Source organism: Akebia trifoliata, chromosome 8 (assembly GCF_017979445.1).
Source record: "Akebia trifoliata isolate Shusen 1 chromosome 8, ASM1797944v1, whole genome shotgun sequence".
Classification (NCBI taxonomy): Eukaryota; Viridiplantae; Streptophyta; class Magnoliopsida; order Ranunculales; family Lardizabalaceae; genus Akebia; species Akebia trifoliata.
In genome coordinates, this window is record NC_141382.1 from 1 (window position 1) to 17,290 (window position 17,290).

At 36.1% G+C, this 17,290-nt stretch overlaps 1 protein-coding gene and 1 long non-coding RNA gene across 3 annotated transcripts; both read right to left on the reverse strand.

The window, feature by feature from the left end:
• Positions 1-333: 333 nt before the first annotated feature.
• LOC147395188 (uncharacterized) lies at positions 334-3,102 on the reverse strand. Its single transcript, XR_015181020.1, has 4 exons — positions 2,596-3,102; positions 2,389-2,513; positions 1,391-1,582; positions 334-1,288 (listed from the first exon to the last, which is right to left on the reverse strand). It is a non-coding gene; the product is annotated as an uncharacterized LOC147395188 (long non-coding RNA).
• An 8,530-nt stretch (positions 3,103-11,632) lies between these two features.
• Positions 11,633-16,540, reverse strand: LOC147395189 (serine/threonine-protein kinase BSK5-like). 2 transcript variants are annotated; one of them, XM_086450784.1, is made up of 10 exons: positions 16,215-16,538; positions 15,879-16,093; positions 15,641-15,776; positions 15,257-15,390; positions 15,056-15,161; positions 14,466-14,551; positions 13,984-14,172; positions 13,190-13,354; positions 12,709-12,822; positions 11,633-12,055 (listed from the first exon to the last, which is right to left on the reverse strand). In XM_086450784.1, the coding sequence occupies exons 1-10, from the start codon at positions 16,291-16,293 to the stop codon at positions 11,813-11,815; spliced, it is 1,467 nt and encodes a 488-aa protein (XP_086306910.1). In that variant the 5' UTR covers positions 16,294-16,538; the 3' UTR covers positions 11,633-11,812. The 2 variants fall into 2 exon arrangements, with proteins under 2 accessions (XP_086306910.1, XP_086306911.1); XM_086450785.1 differs by lacking the exon at positions 13,190-13,354 and having other exon boundaries at positions 16,215-16,540.
• Positions 16,541-17,290: the final 750 nt, after the last annotated feature.

Here is a 17,290-nt window from a genome sequence, read left to right on the forward strand (position 1 = left end):
GTATCGAAAATACCTACATTTCCCAAGTAGAATATCAAGCTACTTGCTTCAACTAGGTGATTCTGTAATTCGTTTCAATTGATATAAAGCCACTGGATCTGCGTTTGATGCCTAACAGATACTAAATCATCTAAAACTAAAGATACAGCTTACCAGAAATATTTATGAGAAAGGACACCCAAAGAGATTTAGATAGAATAAATGGAGGAATAGGCGTAGGACGAGCAACATATGATTTAAACGAGAAGTCTAAATAAACATGAACATTGAACACGTAATAATTTCTACTTTGTGTGAAGAATACTGATATATGCTTCTTACAATTTGGGGTGGAAAAATCAAAAAAACTGTAGCAGACATAGTAGTTAAGACATTTATAGGTGCAGAAAACAACAAGAACTAAGGTTTAAAATTTCGATTTGGAGGAATGTTTTGATCAAGGGAAAAAACTAAAACATTCATCGAAATGGTTCCCCTAGAATAGTCACTGTTTCTAATTTGTCATCTCCTTTTAATTTCTGATTTGATTTCATTATGTTATAGTTTGATTCGGAATGATTCAGACGAAACATCCTGAGACAAAACAGAACATACCAAAACATTTCAACACAAACCAACACAGACCAGAACATTCAAATAACAGTATGTATCAACTGATACATTCTGAAACGGTATGATATTTTAAACCTTGGCGATCTGTCAGTATAGGAGATTCTAATTCTTTAAAATATTCCACTTCTAACATCCCAATGTTCTGAAAGCACTTTAGAAATATACTTCTGTGTTTCTTATAGCTCAGATATTCCCGAGCACATTGCTTTCTTATTTCTGGATTCTCCACCTATTCCAAAGCCATTGCTTCTCATTTCACCAGCTGTGGAATTTATGGTGACAGCAACTAACAATTGTAATTCATCCATCTTTCTTTCGCTTACAAACATCTTGAAATGCTTTGTGGATCAAAGGTGATTATGAATTTATGTATGTGTGTTGTTTCCGTAAAATAAAGTACCATGAAAAAAAAATTGTGAAGCAACAGAAGAACAGTAAAACATGAATGTCGCACCTGTTAAAATTTTCCAAAGGCATCTTGATTAGAAAGGAATGGTAAAGAAAACATACCTCAAATGTTTTCCGCTTCATTGATGGGCTTAATAGTCCTTGTTTCTCTGCATTAACAACACTATCCATCTTTGGTGATGTGTTTTCATGCATTACTCTATTATCCTTTGAGTGCCTCAATGATTTGGCTTCTGTTTGGACTGAAGAATGTGATGATTTTATAGGCCTGTGTCAAGAAGCATCCAGTCATCAAGGAAAGTTCTCACTACAAAAGTATGTAGAAGTAGAAACATATAGAGAACAAGAAATAAACTTAAGGACATTATACCATGAAACCTTCAAGCCAGTGACATCAAGTATCTTATTGCCAAATTTCAGAGGAGAAACTCTATTCCTTTCAACAGAGATACTCTTGGAGTTTATAGTAGGTGCAATGCTCAATAAAAGTCTAGTATTGATGCATTTTGGAGTGCCAGTTTTAGTTGTCTGTTCGGGTAAGCTGGAAGAATGAACTTGGGAGCTGCAAAAAACTCACATCAGACTCGAAATGTTTATCTCAAGCATATGATGTTGAGAAGTTCTTCATCAATTACTATGTAAGCAAGCCACCACCCCACCCTTGTAGTTGTAACTTAATAACCAATATTATAGTAGCTTTGAAATGCTACTGAGAAATCGAGGAAGCGTTTTTTACATTTTCTTTGCAAACCACATAATTTATAAACCTCGTCAGTGAAAAAATAGAAAAATAAATAACCTGGTATAGTAACAAATCCCCAGAAAAATTCATTTATCCCAAGACCATAATCTGAGAAGTAGATCCAAAGAGGACATATATTCCCGTCTTCCACATAATATTGCACATGAGAATTAAATCCTAATAATGGCAAACACTTCATGTAACTTGAATCCCAGGGACTGCTACAAATTGGTGATTGTTAGAATTCTTTTGCTGACTCTTCACTGTATATAACAGCATTTTTATTTCCTTAGTGCCTACACAGTATATATTATGTTCTACTCCGACCAATTTTCAGCTTTTTTTCCCTCAATGACCCCAAAACATCCTTGACCAAGTATTCTGTGATCGTTTTAATTAAGTTAGACATTTTCTCTGCTACTTCTTTCTCTCCTACCACGTATCACTCTCCCTTGTCACCGATAGAAAACTTATAAAGGAAAGGTATTAAGGAAATCCAAAGTCTTATGTTTTAAGAAAACAACATTATCCTAGATTTCAAGTCAATGTATTAACTTAGCCATAACCATGAGAAATTAAGGCATGAAACTTTTGTGGAATGGAAACTCCAAGTAAAGATGTCTCACCCAGAAGTAATCTTAGCAGTTCCCAGTCTAACAGCTACTCCTTTCATTACAGCTCCATCAAGTAACTTTGAAGACTCAACATTTTGAGTCCAAGCTTGTGCAACACTAAATTTAAAATCCCTCCTCTAGAAGTAACACGTGAAATCATATGAACCCTGACAGTAAAATTGATTCTAGGAAAAAAAAATTAGTGAAACAGAGGATTACCCTCTTTCATCTGTAGGACTTGAACGCACAGTTACAATTCTTTTGTTGCTGAGAGAATAATTCTTTTGTGGAGTTGATGCCGCATTCAATTTGTTGTTTCTGCCCTTGGGAACTGTTTCACTGTTAAAATCCATTGCATCATCTTCTGTCACAGACATTGCCTTCCAGGAGCTGAGAAATCAGTTTCAATTTCTTCAACGGTTTCACATGGACTCGAGTATCAGCACAGGATTCACTTCACTTCGAAGTCTAAAAGATGAAATTTCTTTAACTCAATGATCTTTCAGTGTTTGAAAGTTAGAATTCAAGTGATAATGAATTACTCTGAAAGTAATATTCATTCAAACAGTTAATCTTAGTCTACAATCCATCTCCAAAACTATGCCCAACATTGTCAACTTCAACCATGGGTAATGCCATTGCAAAATGTACATACACACTCAACTCTTACTCAGTTTACCAATTACTACTGTTTTCATGACAGACAAATAAAGCAAAGAACATATCATGATTATTTAAGAAATATCTTGAACTAAAAAGCATAAACGAACATACCTAGAAGTGAACTTTTCTTTTGTGATTTAGTAGTTGAAACAACTTACTTCTGTGATTACTCCATCTATGTGAATAGGTTGGTCTTTTGCAGGACCTCTACAATCATAAGAGAATGCCAGATGATGACCACCATTTTGGATTAAGAAAATGAAAAAAAAAAAAAAAAAAACAGTTTTGTGGTTAGCAATCAGTAGGTGAAGGCGAGATTAAACCCAGGTAACACAAAAAAGTCATCAGAACTTCCAATAATCATAAAAATGATGGGAAAAAAATTAAAACTCAAAGCATTTCACTTAGATTTCACAGAAAACCACGATAATCATCAAAACTTAAGTAGTTGAACTTGTGATTCCAATCGCAAGCTCCTTAACTAGGTTTATGAAGAACTTTCCTTATACTCTAGTACTTCGGTCAATTTCATTTTTAAGAGAAAAATGAAATAATCCTATAAAACACTCAAAGATCATCAAGTAAACCATGATCAGATGTTTATTATATGAAAATACTCAGCTAAAGCATGGAGAACATAGAAGATGAACTCATTTTCCACAACAAACATAAATAATAATCCATCATAGAATGAGTTTCACAAAAAAGTTAGATTTATGAACAGATCTTTGACAGTTCGGTACTGAAACATCAAAAATTAATTGATCCATTGATGCAGTTGCCTATTTAAGCGAAAATTCCCCCAATCCACAAATTCATGTAAATTTTGTTCAAAACCAATGAATTTAAAGGTCAAAACTGAATATGAATGATAATTCACTGAAAATCATACAAAATTCAAAGATCAAAAAACTTAAGTGGCTGATTTTGTGATTCCAATCACAAGCTCGGTAACTAGGTTTATGAAGAACTTTCCTTAAAGTCTGGTACTTAGGTCAAGTTCATTTTTAGATAAAAATGAAATAATCCTATAAAACACTCAAAGATCGTCAAATAATTCATGATCAAATGTTTGTTGTATGAAAATACTTAGCTAAAACATGGAAAGTAGCAGATGAACTCATTTTCCACAGCAAACATAAATTATAATCCATCATGGAATTAATTTCACAACAAAGTTAGATTTATGACCAGATCTATGACAATTCGGCACTGAAACATCCAAACTAAGTCTCCATTGATGCAGTTGCCTAATTAAGTTGAAATTCCACCAATCCACAAATTCATAAAAAATTGGTTCCAACAGAAGGATTTAAATGTCAAAATTGAATATGAATGATAAATCACTAAAAATCATACAAAATTCAAAGATCTAAATTATACCATATAGAGATCATAATATACAAACTATTTATACAGATCAACAAGAATACCTCATTAAAAAATCTATTATCATACATTTCTTAGAGATTCCACTACTGAAACATTTAGAACTGAGATGAGAGATGCATTTTTCGAATTAAACAAAGTTCGCCTTGATCTCAACAAATTAATACGAATTTCGAGATCGAGGTAGAAAATGAAGGAATAATTTCTCGTTTAAGATTCAGATCAAGGGAGAAGAAGAGGAGAAAGATCCATGAAACTTGCCTGGTTTCACTTTTGTGAAATTTGAGATATTTGTGTGGAAATCGATGGTTCGGTAGAAAGATGTAATGGCGGTTAATTGGAGCTGACTTCGATCTTCGAAACTCCTCTATATATCTAGGTGAAGAGGCGGGAAACAAAATAGTGGCTTTTTGTTCGTTAAATGACCAAAATGACCCTAATAAATGTGTCATATTACCGATTAGTGTCTCAGGCAGGCATTTCATCAGTTCGGCTGTCGGGGGAAATTGAGGATCGACAATGATAAAAGGTCATAGCAGCAATCATAAAGTTTGTGCATAAAATCTTAGCCGAAGCCTGGCCCAGCCAATCCATCTGGGCCTATTTATGGGATAGGCCGAGCAAGTCCAAAAAATTTCATATATGTTATATGCATACAAAAAATTATAATAAGTTAATGGGCCGTGCCACTCAATTTACCAAATTCAAAAGCCTCGTTCACTAACTAAATGAGCCTAATTATACCATCCAACCCAATGTTACCTAGTTCGTAGGTTTGCTCAATTTCATAGTTCGCCACTCTAGAACAAATTTGATTAGTAGGATTAGATAGAGATAAGGGAATTTGAAGTTGAAAAGAAGAGTAGGGTAGAGCTTAGACCCATAGCTAAGTTGCTTTGACATATTGTGTAGACACCCAAATTTGGCGGGGCCCTCAATGCAAAGTATCCCAAACTCATAAAATCATAATAGTCCCCGAAGCCCAAACCTTCAAAAAATTTCTCTTTCTTTCAATAAATGGTTTAAGGACCTTCCCATGTGGCCCACGAACCAAAGACTCGTCACCACTCATCTACAATTCTCAACCCAACCCAATCATAGCCCAATTTAACTCAACCCATTACTATGCCTATGCAACCTACCACCTAAAGCCCATTGGATCAAAAACTCATTACCATGTCTATTCAACCAACTACCTAAACAACATACCCAAGCCCAACCATTCAACACAAGCCCTAAAATCACAATCACCTCAACTACCTACCCCCATCTCAACCCACACCTTTCTCTAATCTACCCTCACCATTTTCTACAAACTCACCTTCACAAATCAAACTCAAACTCATTCTCTCCAATCACTCATATAAACACGTCATTTCCACTTTTTTTTTTTACACATGTCACCACACCCTTCATCTTCCCAAAACTTAATCACATATCGTTTACACAACTCATTCTTCTAACCAAAATTCACTTCATTCAACTCATTAAACACTCAATCAACAAACCACTCTCTTACACCCTCTTTCTCTTAACCAAACACTACTCAATTCACTCCACCTAACACTCAACCCATTTGGATCACAAATGACCTACTGAAACCCACTTCTACAAATGTCCACCACCCTTAATTCACACACCCCCCTCTCATAAGCCTCAAACCATTCTACTCATTTTTATTATTTTACCCAATTCTACCCCTAAAAATAACTCCCAAAACTCTATAAAACTCCCCCATTTTCAACACAATCCCCCCCACTAGAAAAAAAAAAGAGATAAAAAAAGGAATAAAATCTCTCTCTCTCAAAAATACTCTCTCAATTCTCAATTCTCTCTCTCAACTCACTCTCAAGTCAAACACCACTTACTCTCAAATCAAGCATCATCTTCTCTCAATTCTCTATCAAATCTTACACACCCAAGATAAATAAAAGAAGACTCATCTTTGGAAGATAAAAGAAGATCAAGACAAGAACAAGATGGGTTTTTAGGCAAAACGAAAGAAACAAATAATCCCCCTTCTCTCCCCTCCATTTTCCCTCTTCTACTTAACCCCTTTCTCTATACTTATGCACACATCACAAAAGGTTTGAGTCATAAGAAAGTCCATTTCTCAATAAGGAGGCCCTCAACAGTTTAAACCAAAATCAAAGTCCCTCACACTCGAGGTCACAAATCGGATTTTTTTCAAATTTTCCTTTTATTACTTTTCAAATCGACCAAATCCGAGGTTACCACCAACGGTGGAGGGAGTAAGGTGCCTAACACTTTCCCTACTCCCTAATATATACCCTCTTACCTAGATCAAAGGTGGACCGATGAACCTTATCCGTATGAGAATCACTAATAAAAAATGATTTTTCAAATATTACTTTCCGGGTGACCATTCACACCCCTTTTACAAAAAGAATAATAGCAACTCCAAACCCCAAAATAGGAGAGATATTCGAAAAAAAATCTCATGTCCACACATTGCAAATCAACTTTGAGGTCATGGGTTCAAGTTCAGCTTACTCATAAAAAAAACAGTAGGGTAAACAATATAGAGGTTGAAAATGGTAGATTTTGGAAAGAAAAAACTCAAGCTTTTTGTAATTTTAGATTGAAGATTAGGGCATTTGGTCATTTTTCATTAATCTCTAATAAAGACCAAGGTCAAAGAGGGCATGGCATCTGTTTAGAAGTTTTAAGGGACCATCTCAAATATTATCAACATGGAAAGGGGTATATAAAAATTTACAATAAGTCGATGCATTTCGTTGGGTACGTTGCATTTCACGAACTTAGTGCGAACCATACCACAAATTGGTTCAATTCAAACTAATTCGTGGTTTGGTTCCTAAATAACAACTTGAGTAACCTTGATCCAACCTTGTCCATGATGGACTGAGCCAAAACCCGTCCCGTTGACCATACATAAAATCAAAGGAAAATTAGTGTTCAACAATCGTTGATTTTAATATTGAGAAAGGTTACCTATTCTCACCTATGTAATTCAAACGAGGAAGGAGAAGAAAATGACTCTAAAAGATATCGTAGTAATTAGGGTGTTTTCTAATGTATTTTCAGAAGAATCGTCAAGATTATCATCATCAAAATATGTAGATGTCACCATTGAGTTGCTTCTAGAAACAACTTCGACCAACCAAGATTTGTATTCTTTTCTTATATATAATCGAGTCAGTTCAAGGGATAAAAATTGTGACAAACGATTTTTGTAAACCTCTTTTGATGGGGTTAGAAGTTTTAGAATGGGTGGATATAAATCATCATCACCAAAAATCAGTCTAGCCACTGTCACTATAGGTCCAATTCCTTTTGGCATTCAACAACGATTTTTTGAACAGTTGGCTGTCGGTGATACAAATAGCGATGAGGCTTTTTGCAACGAGCAACGACGACCATGAGGGTCGTCACTATAGGGTTTTGCAACGGTTATTTAACTATAGCAACGGTCGTGAGGGTTGTCGCTATAGGGTTTTGTGACGGTTATTTAACTATAGAGACGGTCACGACCGTCGCTATAACCAAATTTTATTGTAGTGACCGTTGACTTGTAAGCATAAGACTAGAGAAAGGGAGAAGTGGAGCATTGTTTATTTGAGTTTTGTTTGGAAGTGTTTATGGCGTGTGTGTGTGTGTGACGAACACAATTATACTTTTGGTGATATGTAACCTGCTATCAAGTTAGGTGGTCCTCTCTCTACTTCGATATTTTGTCTATCTTAGCGAAAGGGGAGCTTAGTGAATGTATCATTGTGGCGACCAAATTTGCTCCCAAAATGATTAGGAAATTGTTGTTCCACAAGTGAAACTTTATGAACACCATTTTAGGATTCTTGATGGTGTTCTGCAAAGAAAGTGAAAGAAGCTCTACAACTATGACAAGGAATCGTAAGAAATTGAAGAAGATAACCAATGAGTTTGTGCAATCAACGGAGGGACAAAGTTAATCCAGGTGAAACTTAAGGTGTTTGAAGTTAAAGCGAGCTGGGTTAAGCACCAGTGGGGAGTAAATATTATTGAAAGGGGTAGGAAAATGGTGAAGTTTTGGTGTTTGCTGGAAGAGGCTCGTTGGCTCGGGAATGAGTTGATTAAGATTGCAAGTGGTAATGATGGTAAGAAGATCTGGAGCAAGGCTGTGTTTAAAGGAAGAGTTCTGGTGGCCGAGGGGGATAGCAATGTGAAAGGCAGATTTATTCACATTTCGGAGTTTAGTGACAGGAGGTGGGTCACAGCCCTGTTGATCCCAGACGGCCCTGGTGGGTTTGGTTGGCAGGAAATGGGTCATGCATATTCTCATGGACCATGGGAGTGCTGATCATCTTTAAAGGGTTTCTTTTTTCTTCTTTTTGTTTTCAAACTTTTTATGAATATTTTTAATGTGACTGCATGTGTGGCTTGCCATTAAGTTAGTTTGGGGGACCGAGTCAACTCAGGGTCTGAGTCAACTTAACCCGAACCTTTCCCACATTTTCACCCGTTGACACAACTGATTACATTACATGCAAATGCTACAACATAATCATCAAATTAGATATTTTAAAAAAAAAAAAAATCATTACCAATTCTCATAATTTATGATTCAATTCTTGAGGTTAACAATTTTTTATTCAATTGCAATTGCAAATCCTTTTTATAATTCACTATTATATGGAATGCCACAACGAGTAGGAATGTTAGTAAAATTTTAACCATTTATTGCTTTTTCACACTTTTGTGCATGTTCGTCATTATTCAACTCATCTATGGCCAAGCAGTCAAATGTACAACTTTTTAACGTTCCAAAAGCATGCCCTCGTTAATAAAACAAGGTGCTCCATCAAGTCAACTAGTCGAGGTGACTCATTGACCAAGTTGACTCAACACATCAAGTTGTCTTTGTCAAACGATTGGACTCAATGATCGAGTCAACTCAGATTAGTGTGTTGACTCAGTCAAACGAGTTGACTCAATTCACCAAGTCAACTCAATTTACTGAGTTGACTCTGCCCACACGAGTTGAGTCCGTGATCGAGTCAACTCAACGAGTTAACTCAGTATTATGAGTCGACTCAGACCACCGAGTCACCTCAGTTGACCGAGTTGGCTCAGTCCTCCTAGGTGCCTTTAGAATTTTTGACGAGTGGATGCTAAAAAAATATATAAATAAAATTCAGTTTTTTCCATGTCAATCCCACCCCAAAATTCGCCAACAAATTTTCTAATCCCTATATATTTATATATGAGTCCCGTTCAACACCAAACATTTTGGCCAACCATTTTTGTCCTACATGAGTTAGAAGTTTTGGAATGGGCTGTTTTTTGGTGAGGAGATCATCCTCACAAAAAATCAGCCCATTCCAAAACTTCTAGCCCCATGTTTACAAGTTGAAAAATCGTGGACTGGAGATCATCCTCACCAAAAATCAGCCCATTTCAAAACTTCTAACCCCACGTTTACAAGTTGAAAAATCGTGGACTGTTCATTTTTTGTAAACCATTTTTTATGGGGTTAGAAGTTTTGGAATGGGCTGATTTTTGGTAATGATGATCTCCTCACCATAGGGATCATCTTCACCAATATATAATAAATATATCAAATAAAATAATATATATATATTATTTATTTAAAAAATAAATAAAATAATATATATTATATTATATATTATATATTATTTTGAATCGGACATTATTGGATTCGAAATGTTAATATCCAAATCCGTATCCGCTAAGGATTCGAATATATAAAATTATCCGAATACGAATCCAATATCCAAAAAATTTGTATAATATCCGATTTTTAGAATTCGAATTTTCGACTATCCATTAACATCCCTAATTTTTAGTCTGCTCCCATTTTACAAGCCAGTAGTAGTCCATTTTCTCTGGACATTTTGGTACTCAATTGGTCCAGAATGCGCATAGAGGTGAAACTAAAAATGATTCACTCTCATCCCAATTTGTTGGTTACGTTTAAAAATTGGCAGAGATGATGAAATTTTGGTTTTATAAAAATTAGTATTCTTCCTCTTTTACTTGTAGGCTTCTGGCTACATTCATTGATAGATAGTAAGGTCCTGTTAGGAATTTTTATTTTATATTTTAGTTACTCGTTTTTTTTTTTCATACAACCCCACTCTATTTCCTTGTTCTTTCTGATGAAACCAAAGTCATCTTGGTCTAGCAAACTTCTCTTTCAAAGCACAACCCTTTTGGGTTTATGCCCATTACTTAAGAAACAAGTAGAAGAAGAAAGGTTACCCGCCAATGACTCAAGATGAGTAGGATTTCTTCTTTCTTTTGAGACATTATGGAATGAATGAAATACTCTAGTGGAGTGTAAAATGGATCTTCTAACAGTACTCAATCAAAGTAGAAAAAGACAAGTTTCACTCCAATTGAGCACAATGAATGAAAGAAGAGGCTCGCCATTTTAAGCAATACATCGATCCCTTCTGGTTTATTCCCATTCCTCACGCTACAGTTTGGTCTGCTTCCCTATGGGAAGCTTGGTCAAAGTCGCAAAGGGACGGCATCTAAACCACTGCTTGGACATTCAAGCAGGCTCACTTCAGTTAATGAAACAGGCATTAACAATCTACCTGATTCGATTCTTCTAGCCTACAGTTCCATAACAGTCTGCCTATGTCCCATCCAGATGATGATGTCTGTGTCTGCCCACTATTCAGATAAGGCCTCGATGTGAAACACATTCGTTGAGCACAACCAATCAGTGACTGTCTGTAAATACTAATCGTTGGAGAAAGTTAGAGAATGAACACATGGTGTAGGAACGAGAGTTGACAACTTACACTACTACGGCTAAGCATGCTTGATGTTTAACAAAAAGGGAAGAAAAAAAAATTCCAAAAGTGGATTTATTTTATTTTATGGCAATCTGGAATTCTGGGACTTTGGAGGATGGTCAGAGCCTTATTTCCCTGTCAAACCAGTTAAGGTTTGGTTTGCGGGTGTAAGTCCACTCTCAACGGACTTACGGAGAGTGGAGAAACTGGAACTAAAGCAACTTGGCGATTAAGAACATTCATTCATACCATCTGGTGGGGGCAATAAATTGAACTTTTCACGGCACAATAAACAAAGTCTGCATACAAACATGAGGAAAATTGTATAATTTCACTGCCAAACTCATTTATCCTTATGATCACTGTTTTCCGACTGCTAACATAGGTCAGAATTTGATTATTCCCCATCCCTGGCATGAAGACTTCAATCGGAGCTCCTCCAAGATTCCATAAACATGAACAGCAATAATAAATTATCAAAAGAATCCTTTAGGTTGACAAAAACTTGAATACAAAGGTTAAAAAAAAAAATAGATACAGAAAAAAGGGGGCGCAAAACACAAGACCAAAAAATAAATAAAAAATACTATACACCTTCAGCTTCTGCTCTTCTTGGCCTCCCAGGCTGTGACATCTTTAAGGGCCTCTTGGGCATCAATTTCCCTCCCGAGGCTGAAAAGGGCAGCAGCATGCAGATAGGAGGCTGTGGGCCACTCAGGGGATATGACTTGGGCTTGCATTGCATCCCCAAGGGCTTCTCGTGGCATGTCACTCATCAAGTAAGACAAGCAGCGCCGAGCAAATGCCGTCGGTGATACCATGGTTCCACCATCAATGAACTGTACAAAAGACACGCAAAAAATAGTTTGTATCATTACATGATGAATGAACAGATCAAACTCTAGAGGGGGCTGCTTAAGCTGTTGCAACTTGAAACTCACCTAAGGATTCTTAGCTAGAAAACCATGACTTGTTAGTTCGAACTAATGGGAGTCTTATTATATTAAAAGAAAAAAGCCTTGTGGTTTTTAATGTTATAAGGGATGAGGTACCCCTTCAACTCAACCTTAATCATGATTAAGTGGCACCTATTGGAGAATTCCTCAAGTAGTCAATCTAATTCAGTTCTAGACAACTATGTGACATGGAAACTATTTCCTGAAAATGTTTCATGGTCAAGAACATAAACGATGTAAATAAAGCTACAGACAAGATTTCATTTCATCATTTGCTGTCCCTTAGCATTAAGTATATGGTACATATTTACAAATGCATTTCTATTGGTCTAGGCTAAAAGGCATATTTAAATAATATCCACACAAGATGTTATTATCTAAATTTTCATGTAAATATATGAAAATGTCACATTTTAACCAAGATCACTATGTCCAGCAGCTCATCTCTTATTTACATTTCTAAAATGCAAAGCCAAACCCTAACATGGCTAATAATCATTTACACAGCTTGGTGGGTTCTCCTGCTAAGGACTTACATGAGTGTAGCAATCAATGGCAGTCGCAAAATCTTTTGCTCGAAAAGCAGTGTCTCCATGTTTCTTAGAATTCAACGTCTCCTGCATTTGGTCCGTCCACATTTGAAAAGAAAGCTACAGAGCAAGCAATAATGAGTAACATCAGGAGTTGAGCAATATCGAACTTGAGTATCCAAGGGAAATTGAACTTGAGGAAACCAAAAAAATTGGAGAAGAATCAAGGAATACATGCCCTATTAAGATGAATGAGAAAATAAGCACATGATATTATTATTATAAATAAATAAATAAAAAATGCCCAATGCATACATGTTTTCTCAAAAGGAGACAGACTGAAAGATGGAAACTATGAGGTACCTGAAGTGACTGGCAATTACTAGCATTTATTAATTTATTTATCTGAATAAGGCAAAATAATGTGACGTATAGAGATAAAGGCCAGTGAAAACGAAGAAGGAATTCAGATAAAGAAATTGCTAACCTCATTAGCAATCCCCTCATCATCCCTGTATCCAGCCTTCTCCAATATTTCATGCATGGCAGTGAGATCCATTCTGGAGCAGGCTTCACCTAAAGGTGTTAACGACAATGGCTGCATTGAGGATTCACTTCCATGTGGAATACCCAATAGAACATATGATGGAGCCTGTGAATAAGTAAATGATTAAACTATATGATATATACTTTCCAGCAGTCTATTGCAACAGTAAAAGTGCACAACAGCTTTTAAAAACAAAAGTCTGCCATTCAGAATTATGATTAAAAAAGAGGATCATCAAATATAGCACCTTTATCTGTCAAATTTACTAGCATTTGACACCTACTTGGGAAAAACAAATCAGTAATAATAGCATCTCCTTCCAAATTTAGTTAACGGAAATTTCTCATAGACTCATACTAGCCTAACTTCTACTTAATAACAATTATCTGTACCACATGGAGGGAGCGAAAGAGTATCATAGGTGCAACATAGAGTTTAAATTTACCCATAAAAAAGGAATAGGGTCTCAGTGGAACAAAAATAGTTTTCATTAAAAAAAAAATGGTAGGTAAAAGAAATTTTATTGAGAATTCAAAAAATAATTTTATTTAAAAGTAATAAGGCAGATTGACAAATTCATTATTTTTTCATGGAAAGGAATCTCTCAGTGTGTAACAAAACATCAACATTTGTTGCGTTCATGAGCTTAGAAAACATTATGTATTATTGACCAACTACAAAGAGATTGCTTCTTGTGATAAAAATGTTTGATTGTTGCCATAACAATGTTTTACCTCTGTTTCCTTCTGAAGAGAAGTAAGAGCAGTCACAAGAGACTTTGCATTTGGCCTCTCACGAGGTTCATATTGTAGACAACGAGAAGCTAATCGTACCAACTCTGTTCCATCATCATTTGAGAAATGACCCTCCAAACAAGAATCCATCAGCATCAGAAAATTCTTACCACGTATCAGGTCAAGTGCCTGGAAAACAGTTATAAGGGAAGTGTCAATCCCATGAATCAGATCTTTAGAATATAATATGAACAACAATGTGGAGGAAAATTTTGCACCAGAAGCTCTGAAGCTGATTAGTTTCTGACAATTAAACTTGGGAATGACTACAGGCTTTCATGGTTGAAGGTCTAGGTGCTTTAAAAATTGATGTCTGAATTCTCTATTCCAAACCCCCTTTTTCTTTTTGGTCTTATAGCCAAGAATCTTCCATTGGAATGTACAAATTTCAATCGGAGCTAACAGAGTGGAAGGGAACTCACATGACTTGGGGGAATATGTTTGCCACTAAGAAGATCAAGCAATAGAGTGCCAAAGCTGTAAACTACACTTTCTGGTGTGACTCTTCCTGTCAAGTAGGAAAAGAAAAGAACACCTAGGTGAGATTAAATTGAAAATTAGTAAACAAGTAATTAATAGCTTATAAGTCTATAAACCAACTCCATACATATTGAAGTTCTAAGATTAAAAATCTTTGAACTTACCACAAAAAGCTAAATTAAGCTCTTCTAGTACCACAAAAAAAAAAAAAAATCTGCACCAAAGAAGTCCAACAACAGTGGCCTAAGAAAGTGCCCTTTAGTGAAAGTGGTCAAAGAAGCTCAAGAAGAATGGCTTATGGTTATTTATCTAGTTAAAGGTGGAATGACAATAGAAGGCCTTAACAAGGCTAGATCAACCAAAACAGAACTTCTTACTAAAGCTTTGACATAAACTACAATTGTTGAAATTTTTTTCAAGTTGTGAAACCGTCAAATGGATCAAAATCAAGATGGTAAAACATATATAGATCAGCAACAATAATTATAAAAAAAATCAAAGACTTGTAGTTTTGTAAAGGAGAAGTAATTACCTGTCCTCAAGTACTCTGGAGGGGTGAAAGCCAAGTTGGTACTGTAACTCTTTCCGTCTCTGCTATTCTTCATGAGGCCAAAGCATGAGAGCCTGGGATTACCATCCTGTCAAGTGGGAGTAGCAGATTCACAAAAAAATAAGGGGACGGAGAACAGTAAGTAGATTAGGAGAAGGGATGGGATGTAAAAGACAATTTGACCTGATCAAACAAGACTCGATAGGCATTGAGATCGTGATACAATCCCCGTCCTTTAGTGCTGCAATGTTCCAAAGCTTGTGCCAAATACAATGCAACTCTCAACCTCATTGCCCATTTCATGGGCTGGGTCTCCCCTAATCCAATTCAACCAAATAACAACCAATCATGAGGATGATAAAATCTGCCACATACTATATTAAGTTGAACTCCAAACAAGAATATGAAAGAGTGTTCTTTTGTCCATCACAAAGTTTATAACTCTTAAATCTTAAATGAAATTAAAGAATTTGCCAATGCATCTACTAATTGATTTTATATATATAAAAAAAGAAAAAAAGAATTGTATTGGAACTTGGAAGCGTAATTAAGGAAATGGAAGCCTACAATGGAAGAGATGCTTGGCCAGGGTCTCGTTGGGCATGAACTCTGCAACAAGCAATCTCTCAGTGCCTTGGCAACAACATCCAATCAGATTCGCCAATCGCTCATTCCTTAGCTGACCAACTGATCTGGCTTCCTCCTACAATACAATACAATACAACACAACACAACACAACTCAATGCATTATGAAAATAGATGAAGGGTGAAGAATGAATGGTGAATGGGTGGGGGGGAACTAACAAGGAATTGGCGAGAATCGGGCCAGGCAGACTTGTTAAATCTCTTGACGGCAATCCAACGATCATTATCGAGTTTTCCTTTGTAAACAACATTGGGAGCTTTCTCTCCATGCTCGGAGACGATGTATTCAACCGAAAATCCAGAGGTGGCAACACTAAGCTGCTCCAAGTTATATTCTGTAAACCCAGGCAACGATTCCCCCCGCTCTCCATTCTCTACAAATAATAACAACAACAACAACAACGAAATGAACAAAAAGACGTAAAATTTAGGGATGGAATGGAAGAAGCATATAATCCTCCTAAAAGGGAAAGGGGCATGAAATGGAATGGGTACCCAGATCAGAGGACTCCAGAACAGTTGGGAAATGAGATTGCCACCAGCAGAGGCAGGATTTGGAGCAACAACCTCCCATCTCCAGAGATCAAACGAGAGAGAGTTGAAAAAACTATTATTGAGTAGGAGGACGAGGGTTTTCATTTGGAGTAAAAAAGGTGGTGGGTGTTTTCATCATCATTATCTCTCTGCTTTTCTGCATCTCCCCCAAACAACATTCCCTCCCTCTTTTTACTCTATTTTTTCTACCCTCCGACCGATCTGATTATTTGCCATCTCATGAGGGCAGTATGTCCCATTCAAAAATCGACACTAATTTCATTGAAACCCAATTATAATTTTTATTTGTTTCTTATAAAATATATATATATTTTAATAAATGGTAACGAAAGAATTGCTTTTGGTTTTGGTTACAACTTACAATAACGCAATTCAACAAATATCTTCTCGAGATACTCTTTTTCTTTTTTTTTTTTTACCATTCTTTCTAATGAGTTTTTATTGTCAAATCAACTTTTCCTAAGAGCACCCAAGATGTGTACTAAATTTTTCTTTGATGAATTAATATCACATCAATTGAGGTTCCTTAACAAAATTCGATGTCGCAATATATTGCCTCTTTTTAATGGGGTCTGTTATCTTCTCCAGTCATATCAATTCATAAAGTAGAAATGATTTTATTTTATTTTAAAGAATCCTAATATTTGCAATTTAGCCACGTAGAGGTTGAAACAAGCTGCTCACCAAATTTTCTCTTTAATCACGTGCCACATGATACAAAAAAGATAGAAAAGAAGCCGCAGCAAAATTTTCACATAGGCAGTGTTAATGAGATGGCCATTTAGAGGCTATTTCTCGGGACAATTGACATGTGACAATCTCAAGGAATTAGAATCGAACTTCGAGGTCACGCCAATGAGTTCGTCGAGTAAGCTTCGTGAGGCTTGACGGGACAAGTGCAACCGCTCCTACAATTGATAGATCAAGTATAACTACTTCTGCAATTGACAGTTACGTATAACCACTCCTGCGGAAATCGAGGTAGATCGTAGAACAGGCACAACCATTTCGATTGA

What these genes read in the sequence shown, in the direction of transcription:
- LOC147395189 (XM_086450784.1), bottom strand. Translation starts at nt 16,293, where the DNA reads ATGGGAGGTTGTTGCTCCAAATCCTGCCTCTGCTGGTGGCAATCTCAT. An exon ending in TCCAGAGTACTTGAGGACAG is followed by an intron (nt 14,552 to 15,055) that starts GTAATTACTTCT and finishes CCTACTTGACAG; the next exon opens with GAAGAGTCACACCAGAAAGT. An exon ending in AACATATTCCCCCAAGTCAT is followed by an intron (nt 14,173 to 14,465) that starts GTGAGTTCCCTT and finishes ACTGTTTTCCAG; the next exon opens with GCACTTGACCTGATACGTGG.